We start from the raw sequence: 13,897 nt of genomic DNA, 5'->3' as shown, positions 1-13,897 counted from the left end.
CAAGACCTTGTCTCTAAATAAAACAATAAAAAAATAGGGCAGGGGATGTGGTTCAGTGGCCCAGTGCCCCTGAGTACAATCCCCAGTACCAAAAATAAATAAATAAATAAATAAATAAATACTGTCAGAATCATTGTTTTAAAAAAAAAGAAAGACTGATTCTGAGAAACCCCAGCGTCCACAGAGTCCAGAGGAGCGCATAGAGACCTGAGGACGAACGCCCTGTGGCCCATGAGAGGGAGTGCTGGAATGCAAGCGGCAGGAGGGTAAGAAAGCAGCCCAACACAGCACAGACCTGTTCATGTGAAAGTGCTCTCTGGGACTGGGGGCTGCAGCCCTGCTGGCAGTGTCCAAGCACGGGAGCGTGGCAGGGCGTGTGGGAACTGTGTGTGTGTCGTATTTATCCACCCCCAAATCACTCCAAAACAAAGTCGCTGCTGCCACGGTTTGTTTGGATTTTGGTTTTGGTTCACAAATCCTGTCTTCACCGGTCTGGAGTGGGTCCATGCTGTCGATATTTTTTTAAACCTCCATTTTAACTCCTTAGTCTTAAAGATAAGAATAAAAAAACTGAAACATTTTTTTAAAAGTTTTTCGTAAATTAGAAAGTAAACCTCAACTTACAACACACCACATATGAAAATTAACCCAGATGTACCACACGTAAGAGTAAAGTGTCAGTCCTCTCAGGAAAACAGAAATACAAACAGCAACAAAAAGAAGAAATCTTTAGCATGTGTCAAAGGTTACCAAAATTTTGATCGAGATTATATGATCATAAACCAAGTTATGATCGGCTTTTTTAATGGACAAACTGACCTTCAAGATTAAAGGCCTCTGCTCTGCACACATACCTGTCTGAAGGGCTGCGACAAGGACACCGGGGATGCGAGTGGGAGGAGGCCGACAGCCACCCCCAGTTGCATATGCACAGTGCACCTGCCTCCAGCAGGGACACCCAGGAGCAGGGACACCCAAGAGCAGGGTCCCTAGGAGCAGGGACACCCAGGAGCAGAGACACCCAGGAGCAGGGTCCCCAGGAGCAGGGACACCCAGGAGCAGGGACACCCAGGAGCAGGGACACCCAGAAGCAGGGACACCCAGGAGCAGAGACACCCAGAAGCAGGGTCCCCAGGAGCAGGGTCACCCAGGAGCAGGGACACCCAGGAGCAGAGACACCCAGGAGTGGGGACACCCAGGAGCAGAGACACCCAGGAGCAGGGACACCCAGGAGCAGGGTCACCCAGGAGCGGAGACACCCAGGAGCAGGGACACCCAGAAGCAGGGTCCCCAGCAGGGGGCCAACAGTGACAGCTGATAGGGATCACATAGAAAGCTCAGGATGAAGAAATAACAAATGTTCAGTTCAGTAAAATGCTTGTGCCCTCCACAATTGCCTGGTTGCCATTCCCTTGCCCACACCAACCAACCTGCTTAGGCTCCTGTGGGATCCGAGGTGCCAGCACTGGTTGAAACATAGTGCTCTAACACAAAAGGCTGCTCTGGACCTGTGGTACCCAAGCTTTGGGGTTCAGTGTCCCTTTACAATCTCTAGATTCAGGACCCCGAAGAGTTTTTGTCTATGTAGGTTACACCTATCCAGGGTTACCATATTATAAGCCATGACAATTTTAAATATTGACTTACTTTAACAACTTACAACATAATAGTTAAATAATTCTATGTATATACTTTAATCTGTAGGTTATGTATAATAACCTAAACAATGCACATGCTCTACACAGTAGTTACAGTGTATTATTTAGGGAATTGATGAAAAGATCTGGACATACTCAGTACAAATGCAAAGTTGAATCTGTGGACCCAAAGCCCACTGATGCGGAGGACCATTTAGACATTTGATAAATATTTCAATTCACCTTTAACATATGTTTCAACATTCATTTAACACTCACTGATTTTCCCAAGAGTATAATTATCATATTCTCAAAAGAAAGATTACATGGTTTTACTCAAAAGCAAGATTACGCATTACACATCATTTACCACTTTAGAAAATCAACAGCAGCTCTGTCCCTAACACTGGACCACCAAGAAAACACTCCTTGCAGTTGGGAGTAGACTCATAGGGGTCTTACTTACTTTGATACTTTGTACACTACAGTCATACCTGAACATTCATGTTGCCATGCTAATCTAAGGTAAACTCCCCTTTATTTTGTGATAGTAAAACCAGACCTGCGTGTGAAATGAAATTACAAAAACGTTATGGTAAGAAACCAATGCTGGGGAAGAGGTCAATTCCACTCCCCTCTCTCAGCCTTTCTCCAAGAAGTCTAATTAACCAAGGGTCCCTATCTTTTGGATTGTAAATAACTATCCCAGGAATCTGACTACTCCCTCTTGAAATGTAACAGGTGCCTGGGCAGAGCCTCTCTTCTTACCTGTTTCTGTCAGCATGCTTCATGCTAAAGACCCTGCACAAGGCCTTCAGCCACACAGATTAGGAATTTTTAAAAAAAGAGAAAAAATACACAATGATGGGATGAGTCTAAGATGATGGGTCAAATAACCTATAAATATTGTGAAAAATTGTGGATCAGGGCTCGGAATTTGTAGTTTCTGTTTTCCTCTGGGTCCACAGGCATAAAATAAGGTCTGGAATTCTCCTCTCCCAGTGCTGCTTGCTGCTTCTAGACAGGTTTGGGAGGCCGTCGCATCACGTGCCAGCACTTCCCCCTCCTGATAGGTTGAGGCACTGTCGGTCATTCCCCCGATGATCTGGCTACTCTTAAGTTGCTGAAGACGGTAGACCCCGATCTTGAGGGTAGAAATAATACAACCAAATGTGTGTTCATGTGTGCCTTCCTACAGCCCCATGGGTCGAGCTATGCTCACCTGTTCCCCTTGCTCTGTTTGGGACAGAATATTCCATGGAAACGCCCTTTGTGTGTCCCCTTCTCTTACTCTGCCCTTGGGTGTAGACAACCTAGATGTCAGTCAACCTGCTGACAGCAGACATCATGGAGCTAGACTCAGCCCCCTGAAACCTGACCCCTTGCCTCATTTGAATGGCTTCTCCTCAAAAAAGGGGTCAGCACTCGAGATTACTCTCTTTCTGCAGATCCTTAAGGACAGAGAAGCCGTCACAGCACCCCCAAAGAAAAATGTATTTCTGACTCTTGTGTGGTTATTTCGCACAGCCCAGTTCCCCTAGAGTGACCCTGTTTTAGTCGCGAGCAACATGGCAGATGGGTCTGTTTCCCACAAAAATTTCTCTTTGCCCCATGGGACAACTGAAGATTACAAGGTAAGGAACACTGAGGCTTACACAGCATTATGAGAGAAGTGCTGCTCTGACACAGCTGAAGCACGCCACCACCAACCTCACTGATTCCATGAGAGAAATACTACCTATTCAAAGACACAAGTAGAATGCACTCCAGCAGGGCAGGGATGTGGAAGTAGGGTCTTCACATCACTGGCAGTATGTTGTTTCAAGCAAAGTTACAGGTGCTAGATGTTGGGAAAGTGATGGTCCAGTTTGGATTCTGAATGTCCCCAAAAGGCCCATGTGTTAAAAGCCTGGAGGACAGCAGTGTGCTCCAGCACGCATTTGGATGGTGATGAGCAGCCTCACCACAGACCAACGCAACCAACCAATCGTGGACTAGAACCTCCAAAACTGAAGCCGAAATAAAGTTCTTTATAGGTCGATTATCTCGGGTATTCCTCATAGTAACAGGAAGCTGACTGACACATGGGAAATAATGATTATGTTAACTTTATAAAATCATTAAGCAACATTGGCTTCTGAAGGTCCATTGAAGCCAAGTACACATTTTTTTTTTAAGATGCCTTATAAAGGGATGCAGTGGCTCATGCCTATAATCCCAGTGGCTTGGGAGGCTGAGGCAGGAGGATCTCAAGTTCAAAGCCAGCCTCAGCAACTTAGCAAGTCCTTGTCTCAAAATAAAAAATAAAATGGGATGGGAATGTGGCTCAGTGGTTGAGCACCACTGGTTTCAATCCCCAGTAGCAAAAAAAAAAAAAAAAAAAAAAAAAAAGCCTTATGAAACTTTAATAGGAAATTCACCTTAAAAGTAGCAAGTATCTCTTATGTCTTTATTTCATTGTATTAAAAAGCAACATATCTCAAGAGCATAAAGCCAAGTGTTTGCAACATATCATTAGAAAATTAGGCAATTAAATGCTCTGGGGAGTTAGCAGACAAAATGCCCACTAATTAAATTTTTTAGATGTCAAGTTATAAAGGCAGTAATTAATATTGCTCTTTGCTCAATGACAGAGAAGTTTAAAAGACAGAATAAGGTAAGCTACTAAATACATTTACAAAATGTTGTACTAAGTAGTAGCATAACGTGCAATGATCAATATCAAAAATGTCCAAGACAGAGCAGAGAATGGCTTCCTGAAATATCTTATTCCAAGAGCCCCTCTGGATCTCACTAAGAGCCTACTGACTCTTGACACGGACACAATCTACACTAGCAGATAAGAGGGCAGAATTTCACTGAAGCATTTCCATCTCCTAGAAGGGGTGAAACTTTTAGGTCAATCAAAAAGTCCCAATATAAAGAATTTTTAAGTTTAGAAATGTCACTCTAGCTCATGAGGAAGAACTTTAAAATCCAGGTGTGATGATGACAAGGTATAAATGTGTGGTTTATCCCTGGAAGAAAACACTTTGGAATCACTGACAGAACAGGAAAACATACGTTCAAGGGGGAAAGCCATAACCAGGCACCTCAGTAATCTGACTTCTCCTGATGCGCCTCTGCACTGAAGACCACCAGGGCTGGAACAGTCTGCTCCTCTCAGCCTCACGAAGGCTTCCCTGCCCTCTGCGCAGTCACTTTCCACTGATCCCTTCTTGACACTGAGTCGCCTCCCTGGAAAGTGGGATCTGTGACCGGATTGACTGTATCCTGGTAGCTCCAGCACCTGGTACTGTCCAGGAAGGATGCCAAGTGGAGCAAGAACCGGATGAAGTCAAATAGGAGTGACACAAAATCATTCATCCTTTGTCCCTTAGGTCACCACGGAGCATTCCACAAGTTACACGCATTAACTGTCATAAACCATGAAAGAAGGTGAACGACTATTCTCGGCATTTTAAACCTCAGCGGCTGAGCCATCCTTCAAAACGGCTCCTCTCTTCGCTGCGGACCTAAGGACTGAGTGGCACTGTCGCTTCAACTCCTGTGACGTTCCCTCGCGGTGCGCCTGGTGTCTCCCCGCACCAGGGCCAGGAGGTGACGTCCTGCGCTTCCCCCGGAGCCCTCAGCCCGGGCGGCTCTGCAGCGGCACCGGGACCTGTCGCCCGTGCTCCGCGGCCTCCGCCCCGACCACCCCGGGGCAGCCGAGCCCGCGCCCACCCGGGCGGGAGCAGCCGAGCGCCCGGCCGCCGTGGGCGCGAACGCGGCCCTGCGACCCCGGCCCTCGGCCCGGCCCGGCACCGCCGCCCGCGCCCCGCGCCCCGCGCGCCTCGGCCCTGCCGCCCCGACCCCGGTCGTCTCCGAGCGGCGCGCTGCGGCCTCCGGACGCGCGTACCTTCGCTCCGGCCAAGGATCCGGCAGCACAGGTTCTGCAGCAGCACGTTAGGCGACTTCTGGTCGGGGGTCGCCATCGTCGGCCAGTCCTGCGCTCGGCGGCAGCCCCGCGCCCCCGGCTCCTGGGCCCCGGCTACGGCGCCGCCATGTTCGCGGAAGCGGCCCAAGGCGCGCGCTTCCCATAATGCCCCGCGGCCCCGCCGCATCGCGCGTGCGCTGCTCGCCCGCCGCAGGTCCCGGGCCTCCGCCCGCGCGCCGGGGCTCAGGTGCAGCCCGCAGTCTGCGTGCGCGGTTAAACTGCGCAGGTGGAGGTGGGCTCCACACTTCTGACGGAAGCTGTTTAAGGAGTGCACGGCCTTTAACCGTGGGTGCGCCCCTCCTAAGCAGAGGCCGGGGGTCGCGGGCGTGAGCTGGGGGGTAGAATCACCAGCCGCGAACCCCATCCCCGGTTAACTGCCGTCCTTGGATCCGTACGTGGGCAGAGCAGGCAGTGGCCACGGGGCGTTTGGGGTGTGTCCAGCTGCTTACCCTCGCTGGCACTCTCCGGCGCCCGGGGCCAGTGCACTAAAGTCCAGCTACCTGAGGGAAGGTCGGGAGACCGGGCTGCGTGGACCAGGAACGCTTCCGACGGGAAGAGCTGGGGCATCATTCCCGCCAAGCACGGTCTGCAGCCCAGGGCAGCGAGGTCAGCGAACAGAGCGCGTGTCCTCAACATTAAACCTGGGGGTGGTGTCACAGCCTGGTGGGGCGTATGGGGCAGCAGAGGAGGACATGCCGTCGTCTGCCTTTTGCTCTAGATCCACTGTCCGTGCTGCCCTGCCCTGCCCTGCCCTGCTCTGTGTGGGAGAGAACGCTGGCCTCCTGCAGGGTTCCACCAGAGGAAGCCAGCCTTGGAAACCTGGGAGGAAAAAGAGACCCGCTCATAGCACACTGTCTTTGTGAGGATGAGATGTTTTCTCCCGGGCAACATCTTACTGTCAGCCTATTCTTCGTGGCATGGAGACTGCTCCATCAGAAGCTTCCAGAATGTCACTATGGTGACTAATAGCTCTTCGCACTGTCTTCCCTGCCCTGTGAGCAGTAGGGGCTTTGCCTGCTCATCTCACCAGCCCCAGCCCCCTGCTTCTGTCACCCTCCTAACCAGTTCTGTTTAATCCCTGTGTGGTTTCTGTTTTGGGCTGATACCCAGCACAGTCCTTAGTAGTAAGAGTGACTCTGAGCATTCACAAGCCTTAAGAGGGCATTCCAGGACTGGATTGCTCAACAAGTCTAAGCTCCAGTGTGTTGACATGTAATCAATGACACGTGGGTAATCAATGACATGGAGTGTCAAAGTGGTTTATATTATTTTGTGTGGCTGCTGGTTGATAGGAAGACCTTGAAAAATTAAGTAGCTGCTCCAGCCAGGTATTTATGTAGCAGCACGACTACAAAGATTGAGTTGAGACAGACAGTACAGGAGTGCATTCCGGTCTTGGTCTTTGCATTTCTAACCCCAGGTACAATCACAGAGCCAGGGAGCTCCCATAGCAGCTCTAATAGGATCTCTCGTTTTTGCACCTGCAAAGTAGTCAGAACTGAGGAACAGACCCAAACCTACCTGGCAGTAGGGTAGGAAGCAGACTGAGCACAGTCCTGCCACATCTCATATTAAGGTAGGTCATTAATTGAAAAATAGGGGCTGGGCATATAGCTCAGATGATAAGAGTGCTTGCCTCGAATGCACAAATCCCTGGGTTCAATCCCCAGCACCCCCACCAAAAAAAAGAAGAAGAAGAGTACTTGATTAATTGAAAAGTGGGACCCTGAGGATTAATTTAGACATTGGCTAAAACATGAAATCCAGAATACTCATCTTCAGTGGTCTGCTCAGCCATTTTACGGAGACAGACCTGCCTTTCTCTGAGTCCAGGAACAACCAGCATGGCTATTCTCATCATAAGTAAGTTAAAATGAAATTTCAAAGAAAGAAAGAAAGGGTAGGCAGACAAAAATCACAGAAGACGAGCAGAAAACCAATTTTTATATGGTATTTAAATACAACTATACTAATAACTACAGCAAAAATCATGGAATGAAGCATCCAATTAAAATCAGAGACTGGCTGGGCATGGTGCACCTGTAATCCCAGCAACTCAGAAGGCTGAGGAAGGAGGATTGCAAATTAAAGGTCAGACACAGCTACTTACCAAGGTCTTAAGCAGCTTAGTGAGGCCCTGTCTCAAAACAAGAAATAAACAGGGCTGGAGATGTGACTCAGTAAAGCACGCCTGGGTTTAGTCCCCCGTTCCAAAAAAAAAAGGCAGAGACTGTCAGAGTAGGTTTTAAAAAGGTGGCCTTAGGGGCTGGGGTTGTAGCTCAGTGGTAGGGCACTTGCCTACACAGATGAGGTCCTGGGTTCAATCCTCAACACCACATAAAGATAAATAAATAAAAGGTATTGTGTCCGTCTACAACTACAAAAAATTTTTTTAAAAAGTTGGCCCTAGTTATGTGCTAAATATAAGATGTTTCCTAATATAAAGACAAACATTGAACCGAAGTGGGCGGAGGAAAGAAGCACCATGACAGCAGCCAAGTTTCGCAAGGCCAAACAGTACATTGACATTGGACAAAACAGGCTTCAAGATGGGCAGTCTCACCAGAGGCAAAGAAGAAGGTTCTGTAATAACCAAAGGGTCAGTTTGTAAATGTGTAAGTGCCTGACGGCAAAGCTGCAAGAGGCAAGAGGGAGTTCCAGAGGCAAGTGAGGCCGAAGCATCGCCTCTGCACACACATGGTGTAAAGCAGGGTGAGGCGGCAGGTTCAGCCAAGTCGGGGCCTAGAAATCCACCAGACAGGTAATGCTGAGAGAAGCCGTCCACCAGAGCACTTGCAGGCTGGGCTGCTCCAGCTCCAGCACACAGCACGGTCAGTGAGGACCATGGTGGTCCTCAGAGAGCAGGCTCCACTGGGCCAAGAAATTAAAACCCATGGCTCTGCCAGAGAAGAAGGGTTTGTTAGCAAATGGGCAGGAGAACACCCCAGCCACACTAGCCAAGGCTGGGGTCCCACTGGGTACCAGTGGCAGGCCAGACTTTCAATGCTGTGATGGCTAACTTTGTGGGTCAGCTTACCTGGGCCACATTGCCCAGATACTGGTTCAGATTTATTCTGGGCATGTGTGAGAATAAGGCAGCAGGTGTTGAATGAAGCACATCACCCTCCCTAGCAGGATGGAGCCCAATCTGGTCCACAGAAGGCCTCAATAGGACAAAAAGACTGACCCCCTAAACAAGAGGGCTTCTGTGGCAGGCAGCCTGACAGCCCACTTGGAGATCTCAGACTTGCCAGCCCCCAGCACCGTGCAGACAGCCCCTTTCTGTCTTCTGTGCTTTTAGTCAGATTGTCACTGCTGTGACCAAAAGACCCTACAAGAACAATTAGAGGAAGAAAAGCTTATTTGGGGCTCATAGTTTCAGAGGTCTCAGTCTGTAGAAGGATGACTACATTCCTCAGGGCCTGAGTGAGGCAGAACATTATGGTGGAAATGTGTGGCAGAGGAGAGCAGATGGGAATATGGCATCAGGAAACAGCAACTCCACTCACCAGGGACAAAATATAAACCCCAAAGACACACCCGCAATGACCTGCCTCCTCCAGCCACACCCCACCTGCCTACAGTTACCACCCGGCTAATCCCTACTGGGATTAATGTACTGATCAGGATAAGGCTCTCATAATCTGACCATTCCAGCTCTACACCTTGCATAGACTCACACTCGAGCTTTTGGGGGATGCCTCACCTGTAACCATAACATATGAACACACACAGTGTAATGTCTGAGATGAGCTTCCCATAAATATCTCGCTGACAAGGAAGCCATGTGAGAGACGTTGACAGAACAGCAAACCCAGGGGATAGGTGGAAACTGCTATGACTACAATCCAGCCCACACACAGATCCAGGAGCAGAATGAAACTTTTCTGGCTTTGTCCAAATTGGGGCTTGTGCATATGTTATGCAAAAACAGGGACAAGACCTAAGAAACCAGGCTAAAAAATTAAAATGAAAATTAAAAACAGGAAAATCTGCAGCTACACAAACGGCGAGACCATTGACGCAGCCTGAGTCCAGGACATGCACAGATCCGCGCACTCAATGAGAAAGCCCGCGTCGCCCCGGGGCCTGGGGGTGCCAGAGGATGTCAGGGGAGGTGATGGCAAAGCTCTGATAGTGCCTTGTGCTGCACCAGCTCCTTCAAGACACAGGCTACTGCAGCTAAAAGATAACCTGAGCAACCCTGGAGCTGCCAAGGACACGGGGTTTAATAACAGAAAGGCCAGCAGGCCGCATGGCCCTTCACCAGTAGCTGAGGACCAGCAGCTGCGGACCAGCTCGCACAGGCTCTCCCAGAAGGTTACAGGTGAGGAATGTTTCCTGCTGCAGTTTGCTTACATGCACCCTGGAGGCAAGGTGTACAGGGTTTGGTCTCCAGTCCCTGGTGCCATTGGGAGGTGGTGGAACCTTAAGGACCTGGATGTAGTGGGAGGAAGGGAGGTCACTTGAAGGGCCTCTTGCTTTCACTCTGCTCCCCAGCTGCTGCGAGGTGAGCATTCTCCCCACCACATACTTCCTGGTGCTCTCTGCCTCTGCAGGCCCAAAGCAAGGGGCCAGGGACCACAGGTTTAATTCCTAAACCAAAAGAAACCTTCCGTCCTCTTAAGTTTTCTGAGGTGTTTTGTCACAACAATGGAGAGCTGACTCTCACAGCTTCCTGACTCACTCCACAAGGGCAGAATCACACCAAAATCCAAAAAGTCATTGTAGGAAAGAGAATTAGCCTCCACTCCCTGTTAACCTAGATGCCAAAATTCTAAACTAAATTTTAACCAATCAAATTGAATGATTGGTAAAAAGATCAACACATGAGCAAGTGAGCTCTATGCTAGTGTTAGGGTTTGAACTGTGCCCCTCACTTTGTACACTGAAATCTGACCTTCAATGTGGCTGTGTTGGGAGATGCAGCCTTTAAAAAGGAGATTAGGTTAAACGATGTCATAGGAGTGGGGCCCCAATCATATGGAACTAGTGGCTTTTAAAAATAAAGCTTATTGAGTATATTTAAGGGACATTATGGGAGGGACACCTGTAGATAGTAAAGCGCTTACTTGGGTGAAGCAGATCAACGCGCTCATCTGCTCACGTAGTTACCCTGTTTTGTTTCTTTTATGGCAAGAGCAGCTAAAATCTTTTTAATTTGTTCTTTTTAGTAATACATGACAATTGACTGTATTTTGGTAAACTTTACTTACATACAGTTGTTTTATTCTATTTAGGATCCTACTCTTGAGGTTGCACATGATGCAGATTCACGTGGTCATGTATGCAAAAGCCAGGCTAACAGAGTTATGTCCAACCCAAGCAGCCTCACCTCCTGTGCTCCTCACCATGCACTTGGGCCTACAGACTTGGTCACCTACACATCTGCCACTGAGTGTCCTCTGGCCCACACCTTCCCCCTTCCTCCCTCCCACCACCTCTGATAGCCACAGTTTGTTTACTATCTCTGTATACTGGAATTTTGCTTTGTAGAATTCATATTTAAGTAATATCATGCAATGCTTCTCTTTCTTTATCTGCCTCATTTTACTTGGAATAATGCCCTACAGGCTCGGCACTTGTGGCAAATGACGACATAGGGCTCTTTGCGGGGCTGAACTCTGTTCCACCAGGTGGAACATATCTCTGTCTGTCGGGGCAGTTAGGTTGTTTCCATTTCTGCTATTGTGACTGGAGCTGCAGTGGACCTGGGAGTGTGGGTCTTCAGGAGCTGGTGCTCTCACCTCCTGTGGGTGGTGACCCAGAAGAGGGACATCAGGTCACACGGGGTGGGAGGGGTTCTGTGCTTAATTTATTGAGAATCTCCTTATGTTTCCATAAGACAGTAGCAATAGGCCTGATGTCCTCATAAGAAGAACCAGAGCACAGACAGCTCACTCTACCTCTGACCCACACACACCGAGGACAGGGTATGAGGTATGGGGATGAGGTGAGACAGTGGCTGTCTGCAAGCCAGGAAGCAGGGCCTCCCCAGACCCAACCCTGCTCACACCTTGAACTTGGACTTCCAGCTTCCGCAGCTGGGAAGCAATAAATTTCTGTTGTTTAAGCCACTCAGCCTGTGGTGATTTGTTATGGCAGCCTGAATTGATGGATACACCCAGCCACGTCAGGCTGATTAAACATTCAAGACTCAATGTAATTAATATTATTAAAAATCTACAGAAAAACTGTGAGATCATCTCAATCAATGCAGACCCTTTACCAAACATCTGACATCCATCCTTTTTTTTTTTTTTTGAAGTACTAGGTATTGAACGCAGAGATGACCTGCCTTAAGCTGCTGAGCACATCCTCAACCCTTTCTTATTGTATCTGGAGGCATGGCTTGCTAAGCTGCCCAGCCTATTCTCCAACTTGGGATCCTCCTGCCCAAGCCTTCCAAGGAGCTGGGAGCACAGATGTCACTGCACCTAGCTCCGTTCTTCACACACACACACACACACACACACACACACATGCACACACACACACACCCCTCCAAGTTAAGTATGAATAGAGGGTAAGTGCCTTAACCTGGTGAGGACATCTACAAAGCAAAGTTAAAAGGTATGTAGGAGAGGAAGCCTCAATACTCTCCCCCAAAAGTCCCACTGTCCCACCATCAGAGAAGTTTCTAGCCAGGACGTGAAGAAAAACAAACCGAACGTGTCCATATTGGAAGGGAAGACATTACTAGCATCTTGTTCTGTTTTGTGTTTGTCGTCAGTCTGTACTGGAAATCCCGTAGAGTCTACCAGAAAGCTTCTGGAGGCAGCAAGTGAGATAGCAAAGCTAAAGTTCTATTTCTACATGCTAATAAACAGCAGAAGAACTTAAATTCATAAATACCATTGCAGGTACATCAAAAGCATGAAATAGGGATAAATCTGACAAAAATGTGCAGGACTTGTACACTCTATACTGGAAATATCTGGGAGAAATCAGAGAAGACCTAAACGAATGGCAAGATGCACCATATTCATGGACCAGAAGGCAGTAAAATTCTTCAGCATGCCAGTCTGAGAGGGAGATTTTTTTGCACTCAAAATCCTAGAAGAGTTTTTTGTAGAAACTGAAGTTGATTATAAGACTAATAACAAGAATACAAAGAATGAAGAATAGACAATGCTGCTTAGATATAGAATATTTAAGCTTATTATACCCTCATGCAAAGCTTAGTATTTATTAAGCTACCTACTCAAGCTAGTATAATACTGGCTTCGAGATAAAGAGGTCAATGGAAAGGAATAGTTGTTTATGGAATAGTTGTCTACACAGTCAACTGATTTTCAATAAAGATGCAAAGTCGATAAAGAAAAGACATGAAAAAAAATCAAAATGCTCATAGATCTAACTGTAAAACAAAAATTCAGAGACCTCTAAATGAAGATTAGAAAACAGGACAAAGATATTTGTGATCTTGAGTTAACCAGAATGTTTTTTTAACAGACAAAAGACCTGGTTTATAAAAATAAAAATTAAGTTAGACTTCATAAAATCAAGAAATTTTGCTTTTTTGGAAGTCAGTGTTAAAAGAATGAAAATTAAGCCACAGGCTTGGAGAAATTTGCAGAGCATGTGTTGGATAAAGGAATTGTGTTAACAAATGCTCAATAGTCAAATACATGAAGAGGCCAACAAACACAACTGAAAATTTAAACCTGAACAAAATACTCCTGTGGATGCTCCACCAAAGACCTGCACATGGCAGATGCATGTCTGGAAAGGTCAGCGTCCCCAGCCCTCAGGGTGAAGGGCTTGCAGCCATCCTGCGGCAGTCGGCACCACACATCCAGCTCATCAGCAGCCTTCCTAGGAGCCTCCTGGTGGCCAGGGTGAACGCCCTCTGGGCATTCTAGGGCACAGGCAGTGGTGTGGAAAACCAAGGGAAAGCAGACCCAGGGAGACTGCCATGTTCCACATGGTGCACCATGAACAGCTGCCCACGGGAAGTCAGAGGACTGAGAGTTTGTAACAGAGAATTTAGAGAATAGAACTGGAAAAAAACATAAATGAGATAAGAAACCACAGTGTGAGCTTCAGAGCGGTTCAGACACAACCAGAAAGAGAAGGAAGTGAAGAGAAACAGAGCAAGGAAGAGGAGGTCTCACACGTGGAAAAGAGCACAGGACACCTGGGGACAAGGAGGCGTCATCTGGTGCACCTGGGACTCAGAGGGAGAAGAAAGAAGACAGAAGCTAACTGAGGAGAATGGCCAAGGGCTCCACAATGGACAGATGCTATCCCGCGGTGCCACAGCTGCCAGGCAGGTCTGAGC

General features: G+C 47.9%; 1 protein-coding gene across 1 annotated transcript in view; it reads right to left on the bottom strand.

The window, feature by feature from the left end:
* Positions 1–5,691, bottom strand: part of Tubgcp3 (tubulin gamma complex component 3) — a 72,242-nt gene extending 66,551 nt beyond the window's left edge. The window contains exon 1 of the mRNA XM_026415151.2: positions 5,536–5,691. Within this exon, the coding sequence (XP_026270936.1) occupies positions 5,536–5,611 (76 nt within the window). The 5' untranslated portion in view covers positions 5,612–5,691. The remainder of the gene's footprint in view (positions 1–5,535) is intronic.
* Between the last annotated feature and the right edge of the window lie 8,206 nt (positions 5,692–13,897).

This window comes from Urocitellus parryii, chromosome 2, assembly GCF_045843805.1.
Source record: "Urocitellus parryii isolate mUroPar1 chromosome 2, mUroPar1.hap1, whole genome shotgun sequence".
Lineage (NCBI taxonomy): Eukaryota > Metazoa > Chordata > Mammalia > Rodentia > Sciuridae > Urocitellus > Urocitellus parryii.
The sequence above is the reverse complement of the archived record's forward strand: the minus strand, read 5'-3'. Positions and strand labels throughout refer to the sequence as shown.